The sequence below is a fragment of the Lepisosteus oculatus genome, chromosome 9 (genome assembly GCF_040954835.1).
Source record: "Lepisosteus oculatus isolate fLepOcu1 chromosome 9, fLepOcu1.hap2, whole genome shotgun sequence".
Taxonomy (NCBI): Eukaryota; Metazoa; Chordata; class Actinopteri; order Semionotiformes; family Lepisosteidae; genus Lepisosteus; species Lepisosteus oculatus.
This window is the reverse complement of record NC_090704.1, coordinates 5,496,238-5,521,427: the sequence shown is the minus strand read 5'-3', so window position 1 is coordinate 5,521,427 and position 25,190 is coordinate 5,496,238. Positions and strand designations below refer to the sequence as shown.

Here is a 25,190-nt window from a genome sequence, read left to right as displayed (position 1 = left end):
GTCCAGGGCCAAGAGCATCACCATGTGGTCTACCTATGCCACTTGCTTCTCCATGGAAGTTTCCTATCTCACTTGGTACTGATCGAGTCCAGCCTTGCAGAACGTCTGAGATCTTATGAGGTCAGCCTGCAAGATGTTGCTGCCTTGAGGTTTTTTTTGCAGAAAAACATCAGAATGCTCTCACATTGTACGTTTTTGCATGAAATACTTTTGATCACTGAATTTGGTTGCCTGAAGAGTCACCCAATTAGGCGCAACTTAGATAACAATGGGCTGGCATGTAAAATTACTTACCTTTCCTTATTTGTAACACTCATTAGGAACCTACTGGTGAGCAGATCCGAGCTGCAGTGAGGCACATTTACTGTTAAAAAGTCATCTACAGTATTTTAACGATATACAATGAAAGGACCAGCTCCAGCAGACACCCTGATAGCCATTCTGGAACATGTTCACACTGTTCCATTCTAAGTTAAAAGTTCCTGTATAGTCAAGACTTCACAGACACAATCCACCACTTCCAGCTTTCCATTCTCCAATAGGCTCTATTAATTAGTCTGAGGAAGGGGTTTTGTGGTGTCCATGAAAACCTAATCCCAAAACTGATGATGTATCATACACACTGCGCATTTAAGATCACTTTATTAGCCATATACAATTTCTTGCATTAGGAATTTGTCTTTTCGCATACCCCAGCTTGCTCTCCATGAGACACAGACACACAGACAGGGAGAGAAGCTTGGGGTCAGAGCGCAGGGTCAGCCATTGTACAGCGCCCCTGGAGCCGTCGGAGTTAAGGGCCTTGCTCAGGAGCCCAACGGAGTAGGATTCCTCTGCCGGCCCCAGGTTTTGAACCGGCAACTTTACAGCCACAGGCGCAGATCTTTAGCCACAGAGCCACCGCTCCGCCCACTAGTCACTAGTATTTGAAATATCTGCTTTGCAAACAGATATAAAAAGCTTTGGTGATTGAATTTAGTACAAGATTATTAGAAATCCCTCTCCTAACTCACTATAACCTATGTTTTCTGAATGTGGAAGTGATTTGAATGGCTTTCTTTGCAGGATCCATTTTCTGCCAAGCACTGTTCACATTGTTATGCTGAAACTATGACATGCAATCTTTGGGGAAGCTAATCTCAAGCAAACAACGAGTGTGCATTTGTATGTATTTATGAGTATAACTTCATAAGGAGTTAGCGAGAATGGATTGTGTATAATGTATGGGCTCCTTATGGACCATGTGAAACAGCAAATAGACGATTGCCTCTTATAAGTTGCCGTGTAACACGTTTCAGTGCTGCTCTGAGCGCAGTAATCTCAGCAGAATCATTATACAGTATGTGAGGTCATATTTCTTTTCCCCTCATTATATGATGCCTGACGGGCCAGAGTAAGGCAGTTCGCCAGATAGCATTGTGTGAGTACTATCTGTTTGGGGCCTCTTCTCTCTGTGAGGCTCTGGAATCTGTGACACACTCATCACACACTCTATTTAAAGCTACAGGAGGCAGAACTTGTGTCTAGGTGCTATCTGTGAGATTAAGTGGGAACGTGTGTTGGAATTACTCTCCAGGGTCTTGTGGCTGTATTTCATGACTTTTTCAGCAAAGCAACATAGATGTAATTTTCTCAAGAAAGAAGGGGAAAAAGAACAACAAAACAGAGCTGCTCAGTATCTTATGAAATTAATACTAAAGGGTATGAAGTGCTTTTAGATTGCTTCAGTTGGGATGGTTGTATTCTTATATAAAGTGCTAATTAAAATCTGCTCAATCCTGTCTGCCTTTGTAGTTTGTTGACTTCAAAGAGACCTTTAAAAAAAAAAACAGCACCACGGCAACCTGAATTAGATGTGATTGAAAGAAAGAAAATGTCTGTTTAATTGGGCGGTAGAATATATTGGTGCCCTTTCTGGTATGGAGGTCTGTGATTGCATCAGAAGTGTGACCCCATTTGCTCCTTGAAGCATCTCTTAAAATAGCATAAACAGATTGGATAAAAGATTGATGTAATTCCACTGTAATGTTAGAGGAATATCTGAAGAATGTTAGACCTCGGTTTCTTGTTCTAACCAGATTATGCTGAGTTAAAGCCTAAACTGCTGTTAGATCAGAAGCAGAGGTTGCTGGGCACTAGTGATGGCTTTTCAGAAAGTGAGAAATTATATATATATACAGAAATGTGTTTTTACCCAGGCCCATTTGAAAAGAAGATTAAAAACACTCTTCTGTCAGTCATCGCTTAAAGCCATTCAAGGAACTCGTGTGTCAGCCCCTCATAAGAACATCAAGTTTGAGAGGCCTATCTACAGTAGCTCATGTGGTGTTTAGTAGCTGATTGATCAAAGGATCTCATTCAGCCATGTGTCAGCCATGAAACTATGGTACTGACTTCAAAAGCCAGGGTGTTTATTCCTCTGAACCAAAAATTTCCAAACCAGTACCCCAGTATGCTAACCAGGCACAATGTCCTGAAGGAGGTGCTCTCCTCCATATAAGATTTTAGTCCAATGGCCAGACTGCTCCATTTCATGGCATTAATTGTAATTAAGTATGCTTGTTAACAATTGTAACAATTGTAATTGTAAGAGTATGCTTGTTAACCTTGTTTTCCTGGCTACACTACACTCTGGACTAGTATTGTCTGGCCTTCATAAAGTTCCTACCTAAATCAGTTGGTGAAGCAGTTTCTCACTTCTCTACATGATCTGCTGGGTGGTTAGTGCTTCTGATGCATAGTAATTGCTCTACATCCCTCAGATGGGTGCTGTACCAGTGATGGGTGAATTTGTTCCCCTCCTGTGTGTAAAGAGATTTGGGATCCCTTGGGTTGCAAATAATTATTCTCTTTCATTTTTTATTGGCATCTTCTGGCTTGTTTCAATGTTGATTCAAAAGATGTCCAGAGGGTAAACATTGATGCCCTTAAAGATTTTAGGGGTCTGGCCATAGTCTTCTTTCCAAACAAAAATAAATTATTATTTTTGCGTGCAAATAGTAGGACACACAGTAGCTCATCACAAGACATGCTGGAGCGCCATCTGCATATCTGTGCATAAGTAGCCTTGTTTGTTGGTGCAGTCTGGATATGTTTATGCAGTGAGGACTCCACAAGTGGGCCTGTTTGCTGATCTGTGTTGCTTGGCTCTCACTCCTGGCCAAATAATCAGAGCTTGATATCTCATAGTTTGATGCTTTAACTCAGATAGGTATTGCTTAACAGGCGTGGTCTCTATTGTGGATCTGAAGAAGGATGAACAGGTTTTAGCATTCATGAAACAACATCTCATGCCATGCTACCATTTCATAGAGTAGATTTACAATTACTCATGCACTTATTACCAGAAATACGCTTATTCCTAATAAGGGTGATAGGCTGTACAAGGCACTTTATAGGAACAATCAGGCCAACTTTAAATGCTTCGTTATGATCTTGTAAGGTATGGTTTTAATATTAATCACCCTACTGAATATATGAAATGTAATTCATCTGTTACAATACTAACTCACCTCTCCAAGGTTGTAATTTTTACAGTAGCATAACTACAGATATTTATATAGATGCCTTAGAAGTTAAAGGATTTCTTAGACAAATGTGTTGTGCTTGCAGCAGAAACACAGGAATCTTTCCCAGGAGAACACAATTCCCCTAATATATGCAAATTGTTCTGTTTTATAGGATTGTTAGGCGAAATGCACTGAATTTAGAAGGAGAAAAAAGAAGAGAAATATTAATTAGGAGCAAATAATTATCTGAAAATTCTGCACAAAGATCTTGGTGTTTCCTTTTTTTCAGTGTATATATGTGAATGTTTTATTTTTTATGGGTATTCTAATCTGAGACATAAAAAGCTAATTTTTCACCTCTTTACTTTCAAATTTTTATGACATTGAAATACAACACCTACCATTTTCTGCTTGATTGTGACATTGCACCTGTAATTTTGATTAGACTGATGGCTGTATTGGAACACAATTATTGTTCAGAATGCTAATTTAATCTCTTTATTTAATTTTAAGCTTAGAAGTAGATGAATGCTGGAGATGTTTTATCTGACTTAAATGCATTCATTAATCATTGTAGTAGTGCAGTTCGGTGATGGCATGTTTTAAATAACTGCCAATTTAAATAAAATCGCCTAAAATAGTTGATTCTGAATTTTAAGAAATTTCAAGCTAATCCCTTGCACTTTAAATGTTCTGTTGATTGACTGGACACATTTTGAATTGCTGAGTAAGTGTTATAAAGTGCTGACGCGTAATCATTAAGTTTTTGTCCCTTAAACATGATTTTATAAAGCTGCTGACTTTCTAACTTGCCTGTTACTGCCTACTGCATATTCATATTGTGGTTAGCTTCCGAGTTAGGCATCCTAACAGAATATGTCTAATTAGGCATGCGTAAGCAAAACGTCCAAAACAATGAATTATTATTCTTCTTTAATTTTCTAAATATTAATTGGTCTCTTAATGAGCACTTCACAGGAGAGCATAGGTGAAACTGCCTGAACTTTATACGTTCTCTTACTATACTTCATGTCATTGACTGTAGACAATTCCGTAGAGTCAGCAAAGGTTGGGAGCATAAATGAAAGACTGAATGGACACATTTTTCCAGGTGTTCATGAGGTAGAAATTAAACAAATGAGCAGGCGTTTGTTTTTTTTGTTATCTAAATCATTCGCATTATATCACTCGGTATGATGAGCTATGCAAAGCACGTTTTCCGGTGAGCACCATCTCGTAGTGCATAAATTCAGTTTGAAATTCCATAGAGATCAAGCAATTATCACTACGAGAGGGAACTGTAACAAGACTCCCTCTGGTGGCTCTTGCTGTAAAAGCAATGGAACTAACGGGCCGTGCCACGCAGCAGAAAAGTCGAGGTAAACTGGCCATGTCCATTTTATCACCCAGACAGAAACTGTACAAATCTTGCCCAGGTTCGGGATGCCTCAGCTTTTCAGCTAAACTAATCACACGACAGGTGTCCGGACAAACTCTTCTATCATTTTACATTCGGTTTCGCTGTAGAGTGAAAGTCAGCAGTAAACCTGTACTGTGTTAGCTGTGATATGGTTAATATGTTTATAATGCATCAGTGTTTCCGGGTCCTATGAGTTATTGTCTGGTAGTGTCTTGTCATTGGATTGAGTGGGAAAAGCATAATACAGTACACTTTTTCATGCTTTTATGCATCATTCTGCTATGATGTCTATGTAGGAGCTGAGAAATTTGAGCACTCTGTCCATTTTGTAATGCTTACTCATTGTTAGCCTAGTGTATAAAATAGTAATATAAAACAAATGGTACTCTATAGTAATTACTATTATTTTATTTACTATCTTTATGTTACAGTATATAGTGTCTTTCACTATACAGTACATCTCGAGGCACTCCACAATAAAACAGTTAATTCAGTAAATGGGTTAAAAGGTAGAATATGAATGCAAGTTGTAAGACAGGATTTGAAACTGTCGACTGACTTGCAAGATTCAGTGTGGGCTTAGAGACTGCGAAAAGGAGATGTGCTGGCAGCAACAGAGCAGAAAGCACAGTCTCCCAGTGTTCAGAGCCCCATTTAAGACACTGGGAGAGGGCCAGAGTGTTAAGGTTTTCCAGAGAGATGTCTCTGCTTTGTCATTCAAACCAATGTTTTAGATGTGCAGTCTAAACAATATTACTCACCTACTGTTCCCTCTTTTCTTGGCCTGTTTAGTTGGACGCTTGCTAATTGAGTTCAGCTCTGCCATGACGCTGGAGAGAGTGCAGAAGGAGAACCCCAATGTGACCGAAGGAGGGAAGTACACCCCTCCTGATTGTAGAGCCAAGCAGAAGGTAGCTATCATCATCCCTTTTCGACACAGAGACCACCACCTGAAGTACTGGCTGCACTACCTCCACCCCATTCTTCGCCGGCAGAAGATCGACTATGGGATTTATATCATCAACCAGGTGAGTGTTCTCTTCACACGTGGCGGGACAGGCCTTCATAACTATCGCTCTGCCACTTCCAGTGAGTTTAGACTAAAAATATATTTTTTTTATATTTTTGTTCCTTTTTGGCTCGTAAGAAAAGAGCAGTGTGGTTTATAAATTAAGCTGTCAGGCTTCAAGGTGGAATTGAAATGGCTCTGCTTTAGTAATTAGCCCAGTTTGCCAACAGAAACACTAACCTCTGCTCTCTCTGAACAGGGTCACATATTAAGTTGCAAAATTGCATTGCTGCAGACTTGATTTAAAAAGTCTTCCGATTATAGATCATAATAATAAGGGGGTATTTTTTTATCCATGCAGTCATTCTAGGTATGAAATGTGATTCATATATATTACCATTGCTTCTAATTTAAGATTGAGCATTTTATGCAGAAATCCATAAAAATAACATTATTTAGAAGAGTAAGTCCTCCACATAAATCAGTCTCTTTCTGGCATCTATACTTCCCTGCAAAAACCTTGATGCTGATAATCAGCTCTCAAGTAGTTTTCAGTCCTTCTATTGTTGACAGATCTGCCTCTTCCTACAAGTCTTTTCCACTGTTTTGGTTGTGTTTTGAAGTGGCTGTTTTTCAAAGTTAAGCTTTGGCTTTTATAGCTGCATTTTAGGATAGCTGTTGTTATCTGAAATTTCCACTTCACTGTCATTAACTATGCCCATTAAAGCTACATAATTATGCACTTGCAGGTTTTATGGTTTGTGTGAATCTTATTTCGTCTTTGGTTTTAAGGCAAATCCTTTCTTAACCTCTAAGAAGTCACCTGAACAGAGCTGGCCGCACGGGCCATTGCAAGTTTCACCCACATATAAAACTGAGCTAAAACCATCTCACCTTACCTACCTACTCACTTTATTATACTTTAGACACATAAAGATTACACAGTGCTAAAGGCTTCTTGCTTAGCAAACCAACCTCATCAATACTTTGCGACACAGATCAGATTTTCCCAAATATATCAGCCTAATGTATCTGATAAATGAGACCAGTAGGATAATGTGGGTTTTATTTATTTGATAAAAAATGCTTTTTGGAAATCCATTTTTTTATCTTGTGTTAGATATAAAGTGAATATTGTAATTAATTGTGATTAAACAATCTCATCAAATGATTTTGATGGTTTCGGTATCTCATGCTAGCAAAGATACTGTAAGTTATACCCATGGTCTTTCAGCCTCGAGTTCTGAGACCGCAAATTCCTGACATTTATTGCATTTTTTTTATTGGGATCATTGGAAACCTCATTTTTAATCCATTTTAGTTAAATCATGTTTGATAATATTGTGATTTTATTAGTTTCAAAGTCCTGATTTTTCATTAGATGCATTTCACTATGCTAGCTGCTTTGAGTTCCAGCTGCTTCTGACAGGTGAGACTTTTTAGAGAGCGTTTTTTTTTATTTCAAATAAGCATCAGTGAGAATTTTAATGTTCCAGGTATGTGCTCAATTCCTGTAAAAAAAAATAAAAAGTTGATCACCATGATCAAACTTCCTGCGCAATATAATTGATTGCCATTGTCTCTTTATGAGTGGAGAATGACATGTTTCTTTTCGCCAGAAGATAACTTGGTCATCAACATGGCAGACTGTTATCTGCTGTATAAATCTGCTGGCTCCAGTGGAAAGGATTTTCTGTGTTACTGCACTTTGCCATGGGGACAAAGGTGAATGAAGTTGATCCGCAAAGCTTGCTGATTCTGCTTGAAATCTGGATTTACCAGGCTTTCCAAATGCTTATGCTGATCCCATCCACTGGGTACTACTCCCTTAGGCGTTTTCCACAGACAGTGAAGTCAAGCCATAGCCATCTCTAGCCTCCCTCTCCAGTTGTGGGTCACATAATGACATGCGGCTTCCATCTGAAATGGTCCAGCACTTCTCTGTATTCCACATGACCCCACGCAGACCTGGTCCTAATGCTTAGGAGAATCCATTAAGCTACAGGAAGATGTCTCTAAAGAATATTCTACAAAGTCTTGTCAGGGAATTAGGGCTGGCAAAGTGAATTAATAATGCATTTCATCTGTCCAGTAACTGGACTATTTTCACCTCTTGGTAAAGGGTTAAATATATAAATAAACCTGCCTCATTGATTTATAAATGAGTTAAGTTTCTCTGGGCAAACTGCAGCTGGTAAAATGTCAGGTTAAACCATGTTCCAGAAAACAGCATACTGTATATTGGTTTGGATACTTCCATTATAGTTCCACTGTAGTGATTCTCCGCATTGTTGTCAGGTCATGGTGTCCTCTTACAGTATGTCAAACCACTGTCTTTTGACTTGATCTTTGATTGTCTGCTTTAGAAGAGCCTGGATAGAAAAACGGCTTTTTGTTTTTAGTTCTTGATTAGTTTTATGTTCATCGAAGATGGTGCACAAAAACCTGTTATTTAAAGGGGAACTGCAATGCTATTTTCGTATTTCAGGTTTAGAAAGAATCAGTTTTGATGAGTGCATTTCAAAAGTAAAATGTACACGGTAACTTGTAAAATCTCCAGTTGACTTCAGAAAATAGACAAGATTTCCAGGTATGCCCAGGACCATGTTTTCCGATTCAGAATAAGGCAACAGACATCCAATGACGTTGCGGCCCTATGACATTGTAAACAGGCAGGTTAGTCAATACATGGCTTTTAATCTAATAGAAATATTGCTTTCAAATTTGAGACAAATACTGCTTACTTGTTAACTCTGCATGCAAATAAAGTTGGAAATGCTGTCCAGTTTTTTTTCTCCAAAGTAATAGGCTCAGATTTCCCATCTCTATTAAATTTCCTATTGTCAAAATTCTAGTAGAACTACTGTTTTCTCTCTGCTGCGTTTTCCAAACAATCCTACCAGAGCAGATGACCCACAATGAGAAACTGTGGAACGAGGAAGCCCCATTGTAGCTCAATATGCCAAACCTCTTCTGTGATCACACAAAGGATCTCAGTCTTCAATACTACTGTCAGATCAGCACCTTTCCGTCTCTGTAAATCCATCAGCATATGAAAGACTGCCATTTAAAATGTTACTTGGAAAGCATTTTCATTTCTTTGCACATTGATTTCTCAGTGGTAGTGAAAAAATATTTAACTTTCCAATCCAGGGAGATTCCATGTAATTCTTTTTCAAGTCAATTCAAAGCTTTTTTGAAAAAGAAAAGAAAAAATGGATTGAGTACAAAAGCGAATAATTTTCAAGTCTATTGTCTATTACCGTCATTTTTCCTCTGATGACCATTAATATTACATTCTTCATTTCCAGCACAGAAGAGATCAAAGCTCTTGGCAAAAAAGTAATATTCAAAGCAGTACACTATTTAAAAGAAAAAGTTTTAGACTGAATTTACATTTACATGGATTAACTCTTTATGAGAGCATAAATTTCAACTTTCAGCTGAGGTAATAATTTTAAAGTCTGTGTACTTTGAACTACTAACATTAGTAGTTCAAAGTGTTTAAGTTATGTTTGTGGGTATCTGTTAGTATGATTTGTTTTTTTTTACTACATCTCTAACTTATAACTGATCTACCCACATTGAGTCCATATGATCTGTCAAGTGATATTATAGTTACATGTGAAATATGCTTGATTGTTTTAAACAATCTTTTACTCCCACACACATTTGTTTTACAAACTATTCTGAGAAGGAATGTCTTCTGCTGTCGTCCTAACCTTTTTTTGTGTTTTCTCCAAGGTATTTTAATCACATTTCTGCAAAGATTAGATGGCTTCATTATATAGGTTTAGAATTTAGTGAAGTGTTCTTATAGTCACAGTTGGAAGTCCTAAAAGAAAGCATTCATAGGTGTTTTCAGAATGTATTTTTTCATTTTTAAATATGACCTTGGTTTAGAGAAAACCACACAAAGGAAAAATTGAAAGCCCTATCCCACAGCAAAACGTCTGTCCTTAAAGTGCCAGGAGTCCTTAGGCAGGAAGAAGCCTTCTGGATGAGCACATATTCTTATGAGAATATTCACTGGGCACAATACCAAGGACAGGTGTGTTTCTTATGAAGGGCACATGTTTAGCTGCATTCCTCAGTGTTGCATTTTTGACAAATGTACTAATTAACAACTTACTGTAATGATCTTGAATTGTTAAAGACAAATGTGAAGCTGGTGATTCAGAAAAAAACCTTTTGCTGTCGTAGGAGAGAGCACCAGCAGTGGAAGAGAACAGCGCATCTGAATGTGGTGTACTGAAAATATTTTTAAATCATTTCTGTATTTCTCGTACTGAGCAACACCACTTCGGGATATGGCAGAAATGTGGTATGAAATAAAAATATAGATTTTTCTGTCTCAGTTCTGTGATAGTTTGATTGCTTTTTCACTCACAAGAAATCTGCAAGTTCACTCCTGTGCAAAACAGTTAAGCGAGCTCCACCGTTTGCCTAATCTGTCAGGCGATATTATAGTAGGTCAGCCTTAATTTGATCCAGTAAATCTTTATATCCCCTAAATCCACATTTTCCTTGTTCAATAATCATGGAAACGTGGATGATGAGGACTATGCTATGCTATATACATTCTTCCAAAAAACTGTACTGCAGATCCAACATTGCCCATAGGATGATGAGCACTGATGGAAGGTGTGTTAATCTCTCACAGACACCACTGTAATCTTTCAAGCAGCCTGGCAGTCACAGAAGTTGTTTTTTGACAGAATGTCAGGGATACCAGTTCAAATCTGGCCCACCACACCTCCAGCAGCAGTGAGATAGTTGAGCACTGCCACTTGGAGAATTCTGGTTACAGGTGACTAATGTCATAGCACAGGCTAGGTGTACTACTCATCCTAAAAAAAAAAACAAGCATGTTTTTGGGAGACTCATTTCTTAATTCTTGACATAAAAAGGACGGACAAACCTTCTTCTTCTTTTCTCACACACCCAATACTAGAAAGTCAAAATAACAAAATTTGCTTCATTTTTTATTAAAAAAAAAAAAAGAAAACAAAATAAATTTGGTGAAGTAAAAATCATCACACTTGTTATTTAAGTGCCCAGAGCTTCGCCTTTTGACACTTACCTTACAATCCATTATTTAGCACATAATGGACTGCTTTCTTGCTGTCCAGAACAAATCTCCATTAGCACTTTCACAGTTTTTGTTTGCACTTTAAACCTTCAATGCTGGGAAACCACATCTGAGTAAGTCTGTAGTAGATTTGAAATTTGCTGTAAATTTATGGAAACATGTAACCTATTGGTTTTCTAATTTAGCATTCCTGTCTTTGCTATATAATTCAACTTCAAAATTGCAACATCTTCTCATTTCCAAGCTGAAGATGAACATTTGCTTTTTATGTTGCCTTTACAATTTTGAGACATCTAGCACAGATCAATAAATCAGATATTAGAGCTAAGTGATTGCAGTTCTGTTTTGCTGTGACATTTCTGGAGCTCCTTGTCTAATTCTGGCATGGTGTCTGGCTCAATAACACCATAGCATTTACATTCCCAAATGACAGCTATTAAGAAAACAGTGGGTGACATTTATTAACATGGAAGGAGAACTGGTCTTGTTAGGTTTGTTGATGGTTCGACATTTCAATTTAGCCCTGCTTTAAATCACTGATTTTGTATTTTTGTTTTCCATAGCTTGATGATTTATTGGCAAATTTCTTAATGATTAGAAATATGACTTAATATAACTGCTTTGTTTTCATGGTTCTTGTATAGTAGCACAATGATATTTTTTTTTCATTGTGTTTAGCATTCAAGCAGTGTGAACCATGTTCTGAAATTGGCTTATTTTCCATTTAAATGAGAAAAAAAACATGGTTCCGTTTACGTGACATTGACAAATGTCAGTAAAATGTGTGAAAATGTCATTATTTGTCTACAGATTTCATTTCCTGCCCTTCACTTTTCCTTATTAATGTCATTTGATTTTTGTCTGCCAACAGTTGTTATTAAGTACAAGATAAATAACATTATAGCAGTCACATTAATGTAAATAGCATACTGATGTGGTTAAAGAATTGTTAAAGCTCACCGTTTTCTTAATGAATTTCGTAATAACACTTGGAAATTGTAAAGTTCTCTGCCGACTTAGAATCTCCTTATGATATATTACAGTATACGTTAGCTGTGCCTATCTTTGATAAGTGCATCCAAATCAGAAACGGGAGGACAAATTGTATCACTGTTGCTGTTATTATATTGGTTGGATAGTTTATGCAAAATTAAACCTATGGTTAAACAGTTTGTATTGGGGTCTTTGTGTTTATACAATATGATTGTAATGTCCTGCCACTGGAATTTAGTTCTTCCCTGCTCACAACGATTATCCTTACTGTAAAACATTGCTTTTTCTAGGGACAATGGTGAATCATCCAAGTGGTGGATAGATATATAAAATTCACAATTACACAATTTACATGTAGATTATTGGATAAAATCAAGAGTAAATAGTTTCATGCAGGGATAGGGATAGTATAGGTACCTTGCAATGTCTGACTTATCTCTTAAAGAGATGCTTCGTGGGCTTTCTTAATGTTTTTCTAAATCCCCAATTTAATCGATGATTGAATATCAATGAACAGGGCTGCATCTACTGTATGTTGGGATATCATTCTGACCAGTCTAGTCCCTTCAAGACAGTGTTCTGTTTGCAGCGAATCAAGCCAATTGGCTTCCTTCACAATATGAATCCCCAAGCTCTGATCCCACACTTTCTTTTATAATAATAATTAATAATTGCTTACACTTATATAGCGCTTTTCTGGACACCCCACTCAAAGCGCTTTACAGGTAATGGGGTCTCCCCTCCACCACCACCAATGTGCAGCCCCACCTGGATGATGCGACGGCAGCCATAGTACGCCAGAACGCTCACCACACATCAGCTATTAGTGGGGAGGAGAGCAGAGAGTAATGAAGCCAATTCATAGATGGGGATTATTAGGAGGCCATGATTGGTAAGGGCCAATGGGAAATTTGGCCAGGATGCCGGGGTTACACCCCTATTCTTTTCGAGAAATGCCCTGGGATTTTTAATGACCACAGAGAGTCAGGACCTCGGTTTTACGTCTCATCCGAAGGACGGCACCTGTTTTTTATGTCCTTTTTTCCTTTTTTTTACTTAATCTGCTAAATCGATTTATTGGCTTTTTATGATATGTCACCCCTCTTGTGGCCTGTGCTAGGTAATGGATCAGTCCAGATACAGAAAGAGTTACACTGTACTATAGCCAACTCAAAGTACCGTCCTTGTCTACCCTTCTTCTTGCTTTTGAGTGAACACCTTAGTTTTTTCACCACCAAATAATCAGATGGGCCAGTGTGCCATTAAGGCACCGTTCTAAGAGAAAGATCTCATCACTTCCATCGTGGTCACTGACTTATTACATTTCCTCTGCTGGAAATAAATCAGTTGAGAAATACCTTGCGACTTGATTTAAAAGTATTTCCAGAACACTACCTTGACAGTCTTCAGACTTTGCCTGTACATTTACTGTGAATGACCTTACAATATTGTGCATTTAAATGTATACTATGTTTAGGGTACGGATTCAAAGTGCACTCTGTGTGTTGTAGGGGAGTTGAAATCCAGTAAGTTTTAATACGTAAAAGAGGCTGTTTCTCAATATTTCTTTATGTGACTATTTATTGTTTCACCCAACAGTTCATGCAGCATTCAATGTACTTGAAAAAATCTAGAGGCAGGTATCAAGCCTGTATGTCTGTCTCTGCACACACAGGTACCATGATATGCATTGTACGTAGTGGTACATAGTGGACTTTAAAGAAGATCCATACAGTAAGAATAGGTTTGGTGAATTTAAAGTGTTAAGTCAGTTTACTTGAGACCTCAATTGAAATCTGTATACAGTACCAATTAGATGTGAGAAAGTAGCATGGGGACTGTTACTAGAAATCAGCTGCTAGTTTGATCCATTGACTTGGAATTTAGTAATGTACCAGTTGTGCTTTTAAAGGTTGGGCTAAGATTCTTTGTACCGATAAACCCAACAGTTAAGTCTTAAAAGAAACATTAGCCACTGTTACTCGAATGGCAAAGATATGTATGTATATTAATTGATCTCTGTAAAAATCCCAAGAGGGACACTGTAAAACTAACAGAAGAATTACTGTAGACTTTATTGGAGAAGAAAGGAATTGTCTTTCAAGCCATTAAGTACAAATGTGATGTGTAATAAAATGTCTCCTGTATTAGATTTACATTAGAATATAATTTAATGGGAGTATGAAAACTAAGCTGTGCTTTCTCCATTAATATACTTGCAATGTAACCCTAAACCTGCATTTGGATGTTGTCTACATTTCCATTGCAGCAGCAGACTGTTCCTGTTGATATTTCCCATTGGAAAATTGCATGTCTCTTTTGGTTCCCTCTCCTTTCCTATCGTCTGTGTCAGAAAAAATCTTATGAAGGTTTTAAATATACTTGCTTCTTCCTTCAAGACAGGCATGTCCCAGAGGGCACGTGTTAACTGCAACTGTACTGAAATGGAGTAAAACTGTTGCCTTAGAAAGCCAGAGAGAAAATAACTAGCACTGACTGGATCAAAGCTGTGTCAAAATACAGCCATGAAAAGTGCAAAAAAAAAGTCCCTTTTCATTTTAAACTCCCTTTATTTTAACCTACGGATATATTGTATTAGTATAAATAATGCGCAGCATTTTTCGTTATTTTTATTAAACCCAGAAACCATAACAGTACAAACCATTTAAGATGGTTCTGTCCCATAAAGAAAAGTTTTGACTTTCTTTTTTTTCTACTTTTGGTTTCTAAAGCTGAGGAATTCTAAAGTTGAGTTTTTTAAAGGATTTTTTATGCAGAAGCACAATGATGTTTCACTTAAAAGTGACAGAAATTTCTTCACCTAGGCTCAGTAGTTGAAGTGGAGACATGCTTCGCTTTGTACAACCCTAGAGCAGATGACAAGGTACAGTACTAGTGACATCTATAATAACAGGCACTGTGACCTTTTTTCCACTGAAACCTAACTCTCTAAGCCACTTATTCACTCAAGTCTCACTGTGCAATCATTGTTCTTTACATGTATAACCTTTGTCTCATCTCTATTCTAGTAGCATCTCCGAGAAGCAGAAGGCTTATCTGATGAGTATTAATGTCAGAGAGTAATGGGGAGTGAAGCAGGATCCATTGACAATCTGACAACAGCCCTGACGTAAAGCACTGAATACATTTCACGACTACCACACTCCAGCAAGCAAATTAACTTACACATGTACTAGCAATGAATGTTTTTATAAGAAACGCTTAGATGCATTGCATTTTAAGAAGCAGAGAAGAATGGGTCTGGAAGATAGGACATGTTACATTTGAATGCTAAACGTGACACCACTGCTTTTGAGTTTAATATAAAAGAGTGCTGTGCTTATACCATTGTCTATTCTGCCGACTTACAGTACGTGTAACAGCAGGTTTATCTGTCACAAAAACACCTACAAAGGCAGGTAACAGACTGGGGAACATTGTGAGACTATAGAACACCACCGAAAAACAGCTTGTGTATTTACAGGAAGGAAAAATGCTGGAATGTGGTCCCAGTTTCTTGTCATTTCTAAAAGATGCATTGCCAGCTTTCAATGATTTCCTTTGGAGATTATGATTATTGTATTGTACCGGCATAATGAAATATAATGAAACACATTAGTTAGTATGATGTAGTGTTCTCTTTCAAGTCAGAATAAAACATTTCAGTTTTCTGTAAAGTATTATGTCAAATAATAGTGCTTAGTCCATTAGCAATGATAGGAATCCCTCTAAGATTGGTAAGCAGGGATATTTGTTAGGAATTGAAGCTTTAGCCACCTAGAGGCACATCCAGATGAAATTCAGTCTTGTAAATCAGAAGTTAATAGTAGTAATAATAATTGCTTGCACTTCTATAGCGCTTTTCTGGACACACAACTGAAAGCACTTTACAGGTAATGGGGACTCCCCTCCACCACCACCAGTGTCCAGCCTCACCTGGATGATGCGACGGCAGCCATAGTGCACCAGAACGTTCACCACACATCAGCTATCAGTGGGGAGGAGAACAGAGTGATGAAGCCAATTCACAGATGGGGATTATTAGGAGGCCATGATTGCTTAGGGCCAATGGGAAATTTGGCCAGGATGCCAGGGTAACACCCCTACCCTTATCAAAAAAACACCCTGGGATTTCTAATGACTACAGTCAGGATCTTGGTTTTACATCTCATCCAAAGGACACCACATTTTTACGGTATACTGTAGTGTCCCCATCACTGTGCTGGGGCATTAGGACCCATACAGACCGTAGGGTGAGCACTCCCTACTGGCCCCACTAACACCTCTTCCAGCAGCAAGCTTAGTTTTTCCCAGGAACTCTTGCATCCAGGTACAGACCAGGCTCATACCTGCTGAGCTTCAGTGGATTACCAGTTGTGAGTTGCAGGGTGATATGGCTGCTGGCTGGAGCAGTTAGCTTTGTTTTAAATACATTTCTTAATTTTAAAATTAGTTGACTAATTAAAACGTACTGTAGCCACTTCTCTTCTGATACTTGCTGTCTCTTTTGGAATACACACAATAATGCATTGAGTTTTACTCTACTATACAGTATAGCATTTTCCTTGGTGCAAGGACACGTCTGTCTTTGCAAGCAGAGAGGAATTTTAAAGAATACTCTTTTTATAAAGTACAAAAGGAAAGTCTTGCCCTTGCAAGGAAAAGGGTTGTTATTTCTTGAAACCACACAAATATTTTTTTCTAGTCCCTCTTGTGCCTGTCTTCACAGGTTGGTTTATGCAATGTGAAAACATTTTATTTTTGCAAAAGTGTGTTCAATTTTGAACCGTGTGCCACTGTTAGGGTGATTGTGCCACGTACAGTATCTACTGTACATATTTTCCAGTTTTCTCCATTGACTACTGTAGCTGTATCAGCTACCTGAGTAAGGAACGGAAGATTGATTGATGTCTGATAAAGCCTAAAATATGTCGGATTGAAAGGGATGAAAATTCCAAATTATTTTTGAATAAATAACTTAATTTCTAATTACATTTTTAAATCCTTCAATTAATGAGAGTTTTCATGCATTAGTTATTCCAAGTGTATCCTGAACATATAATTAGCTTTTGAGGAAGTTGGTTAATTGGATATATAAGCTAATGGGGCTGATTAAGACTTGTAGTTTCAAGTTAACTCCAAGGACATTTGTCATGTAGGAAGTGCACAGAGCCTTCTGCTCTGACTCTGCAGTGAGTCTGTCCTCCTGAAAGGACACATTTTACAAAGACAAGCCCAGGGATGCATTATTCACAACCAAAGGGTTAAAGGTAGCTTCTCAGAAAGCCAATTGAAAAAGGACAAATTTCTTGCTCAGAACCACTTGTTGCAAGCTTCATTAAGAACTTAAAAGGACGGTTTTCAGTTTAATCTCAGCATTATTCTTAGGCACGGTTAGTACTATTGACTGCCTTTGCTTCTGCTTGAGCTGCAGAGAATCTGTAGCAATTAACTGCCAGTGCAAAATCAGAGCAGTGTGTACCAGTTGAAGATGTGCTTATCCACTCCAAAAACATAATTTATTACATTATAAATTAAAAATATTTAAAATGCAAGTACAGTACTGTATATGCATGCAGCATTAAGTACCAAAAAATAAATAAATGATGCAACAAATCTCAACAGTACACAGTACAGTAAAAAACTAAACATCTGTCTTTGTTCTGTGATCTGTGTAAAATCACTAACCAAGGCAGATCTGGGTTACTGAATTTTACATGCACATTGACTTTACTAAGCAGATACTGTAGAAAACAATGAAACATTTTTTCTCATTTTGTGAACAGTTCCCAAGTTGTGAACATTCAAAAAAGTGGAGTCCTCTCCCGGCATGTTGAATGTTAGTGAAAAAAGAGGTCTCAAGATGTCTTGTCAGTCTGTGGCCTTCATAACGAGATCATATTTGTCATTTGAAATGCTTACACGAAAGGTATTTAACTACGATATTATTTGTGTGGTTTGTAGATGGAACTTCCTCTCTTGAAGAAGCACATCTCTGCTTGCGTTGAATTGATTACTTTTCCTCTTAATGGGATTTGTAAACAGTCCCTACAGAAAAGCACAGCAGATTAAATATTTTAGAAATACATGTTGGAGCTTAAGTATGCAATTTTCTTACTTGTAGCACATTTGGGACAATTCTGTGTTGTAGCTTTATTCATTATTTGGCTGTTAAGCAGGTAAGAGACCTTTCTCATTTGCATAAAGGGCTTTTTGATGTCTATGTGATACTATCATGCCCATGTCAAGAGAGAGCTTTCTTTTCTGATGAAATACATTCCTCAGAAAATCCTCAGTGAAGGAAAAGGTGAGTCAATATGTCTTTTAACTTTTCAGAATCTGTAATTATTTCTGTTAAAGCGGCTGAGTTTAGAAGAGGCAGTTGCGTGCTTTTCAGTTCTTGGGTCTCAGGTGCAAGCCCTGTAGCCACACATGAGGGAGACGTCAATGAGCAAATGTACATTTCGCATCAGTTCACCTTTGATCCACTTGACTTTTAACATGGGACAGGCAGCAGGGCATTAGCACTGATTGGAAGAGAGGAGATGTTCCTCATGGACAGCACCACCCTGGAGGGCCACATGAAGGGGCTGTGTCTCAAAGAGCTGAGAGAGCCCAATGGACAAACCCCACTATACAACTGGGCCAGTTATTTGCGTGTCAGCAGTTGGGGGTCCCTGTCAGTTGTAAAATAACCCAGACTCAGACCAACTACCATGCAGTTTAAACTGCACTTGGAAGAGCACCTTTGCTGGTTGAGCTACTTAGGGGACCTCTATTTCTTTTGACAGAAAAATAAAAATATGTATTTCTGCCTCATCAGTAGAAGCAGATGGAAATAAAATGTCATAGCAGTTTTTGTTTTTGAGACGGAGATTGTAGCTTTTTTCAGATTTTGTGGTGTTTACTTGGTTTCTAACTCTGTGAATGTAAACCCAGCCACTACAGCAGAGAAGACAGAAGAATTGTTGTGGCAGCTGTTTTCAGCCAATAGCGATGACACAAAATGTTCTAAATGGCTTATTCCATTGTCTTTTGCAGGACAACCATTAGAAATGCTGAAAATCGGTCACACGTTGTCCTGTCAAAAAAGTTGGTGATGCCTTTACCAGCTGAACTAAAGATAATTTATGATTGGATACACATATTTTTTTACAATCTACCCTAGTACAAATCTAAACTGAACTTTTATGCATTTATCATGTAGGCATATTTTAGACAGAACTTTTTAAAATATAAAGAATTAGAGCTCAACCATTTTAACAAAGGCAGTGGCTTCTACTGAGCTCTCCACAGTGTGCCCAGGCACAGTCATTCTTGCTATCTGCTGTGTAGCAGTGGGAAATGTGTTTTCTCAATAATGCTTGACCTTTTAAGCAGTATAAAATTGAGGTCAAGATCCATAGCAGTGTAATTATAGATCTGACCCAAGTTAAATTAAACACTGCAAAGGTCCTTTTAATGTCTGCTTGGATTTTTTTTCCCCCAAAGACCAGCAATTGACACATTTCAGGTGGAATCAATTACTGAGCAAACTAGCTATGTTATGCATGTTCTTAAGGCAAACGCGTAAATAATACAAGATAAGTTTAATATTGTCAATAATGTAAAGTCAACCCATTTAAAACTTGACTTTGACATGCTTGTATGTTAAAATGTTTTTAGTATTGATAAATTTAGCCCAGAGGACTATGTCTGCTGAACTAGTAAAAAAGACACCCACAGACTGAAGTCGGTGTGCTTTTGGGACAGAATTATTAACTTAAAATATCAGGCTTTAATTACTATTTTGTAACAGCAGTTATTCTATGATGTACCCACCCAATTTGTGATAACAGTTGTAGATAGTTCTCAGAGTCCATCGCTTTGTGCTAAGACTTGAAAAGGGCACCATCGGGAAATTCCAAATTGGGTTGGCATATAAAAATAGTTTTATCATTTTCTGTAATTTGATTGATATTATATTTTAATCTTATTTATACTGTAGTTTTACTGTAATTGGTTGGGAAGTGTTTGGCCATTTTCCATTTGTATGTAAAAGTATTCATTGAACGGGAAGTGGGTGTTCTGGAGTTGGTAGTATGAAAATTGTAACAGTTCTTTTCTGAGATTTTACACTGGTGTTATAGTAGATCCATTCTGCTTTTCAGTCAGTTGATGAATAAATCAAATCACCTAGCCACCTCTTGCACTATACGGAGGTGTGCTCTGCTGCACAGTGGGAGCACATACAGTACATGGGAAATATTCGTTGTTGGGCAAATTCATTTCTTCTTCACCCATACAGTATGTTACCATGGAACTCACTCAAGCAGCAAACGGCAAGTTCATGAGGACCATGTCAATTCTCCGTCTTGGTTTGCCAGTTATTTTTATATGCCCAATGTTGCTCATTGTTGTGAGTGATCTTTCCAAACCACTTTTTTTGACCTCGCACTTGCTGTACATAAAACTTTTGCTGTCTTGTTCTGGAGAGATAGTATCCACCTCATTAGTCTTGAGTATCTTGACGATGGATCTTGGTGATAAAGCTTATGGATGAAAAACATCACAAGTGTTGAGGACAATAATATTTTACCTTAGCTCTTTGGACAATCTCTGAGTTTTCCTCATGTGTGCAAGATTCTTTAATACCAACTATTAATAATCAGTGTGACTTCTAAAAGGTTTTGCAAACATTGAATGCTTTCTAAAATTACCTTATTACCAAAAACATGACAAAATTAAGTTTATAGTGTTTATGTTCAAAGTAACTATGGTGTAAAAGAGAATTTGAATACTTGCTTTAGACATATATGTAATTTTTCTTATGTTTGTGGTATTGATATATTCAGAACACATTTTCATGCTTTTTAGAACATGAAGAATTTTGATTTATGTATGCATTTAATTACAGTTCCACAAGGATATGAATCATTGTGATGGCTGTCATATATGTTTGTAATCTGATTGAAGGTTTGCGTGTTTACTGTATAGTGTACTGTATAAGGAAGAGGATGTGTTTAAGAAGTTGCAAACAATATGTAGGTGGATAGCAGAAAAAGCCTAGGTATTACTGAAAAAAAAAGTGAAATTAAAGACTTATTTTTCACAAAGAGACGGACACAGACATACATTTGACAGAATGGTTTATTAAAGCTATAAAAATCCTCTCTGGGAAAGCACTTTAAACAAAGCAGACATTTTTGTGGAGTGTAAATAAAAATGACAAAAAATAACCAATTGTATTTTATTCCTGCTCCAAGAGCTTTGATTGAGAGTGAACATTTTTTAGTCAAACAAATTTAAAGGTAAAATTTTGGACCATTAGAAATTTTGCAAATGCGAACAGGCCATTCAAGACATCTTGTTCACTTGGTAGTTTAGTAGCTAAGTGAATCTAATTACAGTAGTTCCTACCACTTTTTGAAGAAGCACACAGTCTTTTGTTTTTAATTGTGACCCTGTGTCGTACTTTTGATCCTGTGTCTGAAGTTGTTCAATGGGTTGATCTGTCTGTACTTCTTTGATTTACTGGAATCAAAGTACTAATATCATCACAGGTGAACAAGTTCAGTGAACCACATTTAGCAACAGAGAACTTTTCTGTCTGTGCAGCACAGCGGGCAGTAATGTGATCTGACACAGAGGTAAGAGAAGCTTCAGTTAGTGTTATTGTAAAGCAGGTGCTCCATTTATCTCAATATAACATGATCCTTGGCCAAAGGGAACTTGGCAAATACACAAGGCATAACGCTGCTGGTAGCTGTGTGTTCTCTATTGGTTCTTTTGCATAACTCATAATATGTAAGTGTATCTACTACATTTTACCATACCTGATGTAACAGCTTCCTACTGCTTGTGATATTAAACTGATGGTTAATTGGTTAATTAAATGGTTTATCCATTAATGGAATACCTTTGACACAGATGTGTTCTAGCAACCTCCAGATTTTGCAAGTACTGACAGCTGTGCGTTCTCCAGTGTTATAGCTGAACTTGGTACAGCCAATGCTGTCTTCCCTACGAACTGTGCTTGGCCATTTTCTATCAATCTCTGTTACCACACTTGTCTCCTGACCAGGACTGTGACTGAGCCACAGAAAGGTGGGGGGAAAGTGAATGAGTGGTGGACATCAAGGAGCCAGATGTTGAACTGTTTCACTCTTTTGCCACACCAGGAAATTCCAAATGAGCAAATGTCTCTTCCAGACATTAAATGCATTGGTGTGTACATTCCCTTGAAAAAGTCTATTTTTAAAGTAATGTACTGAGTACAGAAAAAAAACACTGCATGTATGTTTTAGATCATGGATCTTCCTACGCTACCAGCCTACTACTATCACAGTAGAGTCCCTGTTAATTAGTCCTGTCGATCACAATTGTTAATCAACATAATTATTGTACCTGTAGCATGTCTGTTCAATTAAATGTCAGCTTTTAACAAAACAATATTGTAATTTTCCCATTTCTTTAATATGTACAGTAACTGTGGGGAAAAAACCTCCTTGAAAAAAGTTGTGCAGTAGATTTCTGCAGTGAAGCTACTGCTATTGTTGGTTTGTTAGCTGCCATTCCTTTAATTTTGGTACTGAATTAACAAGTCTGAGCCCTGCTGATGAACGAACCTCTAGGATTAAAAATAAGGAGGAGGATTAATACACAGCTGTACTAATGCTCCAGGCAGAATAACCATTAACACAGGAGACAGGAGAAGGGAAAAACAAGAAGTGTACAGTATGAAAACAAATTTGTTTTGGAAAATAAAGCAATAAGTAAGGATGCCAACTTGCATACAGTATGTAAGTGTGTGTTTTTAGTATCTAAATCATCCCATTTGGCCTTTCACCTAAATGTCCCTTTTTCATTTCTATTAGGTAGGAGGCTAAAATAAATCTGCTGTTACTGAATATCTGTATAGAGCTGAAGCCAAATAAATGTTTTTAAAGTTATCTGTAGCAGATACTCAGTGCCTCAATAGTCATCTGTGATTAGGATGAATTAGTTTGCCTGGCACTATACAAGTCTCCCCTAAAGCCTTAAAGCCAATTGATATGGTCTTCAGACCTATTAGTGAAATAATTTCAGTGAGAGATTTAGTCAAGCTTACAGAAAAGCAACTTACCTGCCTGCCAGTCCTTTAAACCCTAATGGGGTTATTGTGAAGCCTGTGTGATCCCTGCTGCTGGGAAGAAAGCAGTTAGACGTCATCCTTTAGTTCACAGGCTCAAGACCTAATTACTAGACGTTATGGTGCGACTCCTGACAAAACCATTGGAGAAGCATGAGGGTGACTTTTTGCCTACTGTATGTTCATTAAGTAGTGGTTAGCGTTCTGGAACTGGAAGGCTGTGAGTTCAAATCCCAGGTGAAACGATACCGTTGTTGCTTTGAGCAAGGTACTTCATCTGAATTATTCTTGTAAAACACCCAGCTGTATAAGTGGGTGCAATTGGATAAAAGTATCCGCTCAATAAATGAGATGTTGTTAAGAGAGACATTGCAAAAGCTTTGTAAGGGATAGTGTACTTACTGTATGTTTTATTTTTGACTCACTTTTCAGAAACATTTGAAACTCACCTGATTAGACATCTCATCAGCCCAGGATGGTTCCCTGAAATAACATTTCATCCCTTCCAGTTTTATCTCCATAATCATTTTTGGAGAAGAGCAAGTTATCAAAGGACAATTCTCCTGCATTGTCATGGAGAAGAATAGTCTTGTCTTCATCAAACACGATCTAATCTATTAGAGCATAATTCAACAACAAATAAGAACAACTGGTGGGCGATTTCTGCTGTTTGTGTGATAGATCAGAAAGTGCATCTACTGTAAGAGCATATAAAAATGTAATTTAAAACCATGTTCCACTAGTATATTTTGACCAGCCCACAACATTACAAGCCAGCCAGACGGGGATGATGTAGGGTGTTGTGCCAAAGACCTTTGATAGGTAATCTGTTAGACACATACACAGCTCAGTTGTCAGTCTGACCTGCAGTTTAGTTTTATCTCGATAGCCTCAACTGGACTGGCACTGATAGCCAGAGCTGCTGATAAGGTTAGTCTGTTCAGCGCTGATAAACTCAGAGAGCATTGCTGACAACTTTGAGAGCGATCACTCAGAATGACTGACATCTTTAATCCGTCTTCGTAGCCACTAGAGGGTAAAAATAACCCCGTGGGTCAGATTAATACATTGACCTGCATAGCGATTTAGAAAAAAAAACGCCAGTGGATTGGGAGTGTTGATTAATTATCCCAGTGATAATCTGATAGAGATGTAAGAGAGTTAATTGCCCCTTCCAGTGAGCTTCAGGCATAGTGTGAGTACAAGTGACTGGCACAGATAAGCTCTGTTGGTGAGGAACAAATGGAAGCAGATCTAGCTTTCAGTTTTCAAACAGTAATACAGAACCCAAAAAGCAAATGGCCCATAACAACTTTTCATCCTTGGATTAAATGCAGGGTTCAAGGTGCATCTCTCTTACTTTCAGAATTTGAGTGTAAAGTGGTACTGTACGTAACCAGCACTGCTGGTATCTCATTCTGCTCTTGTTGTTTAAATGCACAACGTTGAACAGATACTGTACCTCGCATTTTCTGCTTTTACCCATGTCTGATAACAGAGAACAGATGCTGCTATACTCTTGTGTTAATACTGATTCATTAGTTCTGAAGTAGAAATGCCCATTTCAGTCATTGCTGTTGATTTAAACCTTAGGTTACACATTTTTGTGTATTAGAAATGTTTGCTTACTGTATATATGGCTTAATGTCAAACAGTTTATTTCTCTAGTATGATTTATTCTCATAAATCTTTCTCTGTGCATGTATCACGTACTGAAAATAAGAAATATTTTAGTCACTTTCTTGATGTTTTCCTGTGAAGATTTCATTTGATGTTAACAATTAATTTCATGTTATGAGGAAATTTCGAGTGTTTAATTTCCCCCAGATGGGGTCCTTGTCATTGGTTATGCCGGTGAAGTGCACACCATCTGCATGATGTAACCACTTCGGGAGAAGATTTAACTCTGTTGTGTTCAGGTCATCGTGGTGACAGTACTATCACACAGTGCCAGAGTTCCTGTTGATGTGGAGTTTTTAAGCTCCTCATGGGTACAATTGCATTTTCACTGGTGCTGTGTCTGTGGTTTTCCACTGTAACCAGTGTTGGTTAATACA

The 25,190-nt window shown here is 37.7% G+C and overlaps 1 protein-coding gene across 1 annotated transcript in view; it reads left to right on the top strand.

Moving 5' to 3' along the window:
- b4galt2 (UDP-Gal:betaGlcNAc beta 1,4- galactosyltransferase, polypeptide 2) overlaps positions 1-25,190 on the top strand; it is a 126,634-nt gene that overhangs the window by 67,907 nt on the left and 33,537 nt on the right. Inside the window, exon 3 of the mRNA XM_069194045.1 lies at positions 5,722-5,957. Within this exon, the coding sequence (XP_069050146.1) occupies positions 5,722-5,957 (236 nt within the window). The remainder of the gene's footprint in view (positions 1-5,721; positions 5,958-25,190) is intronic.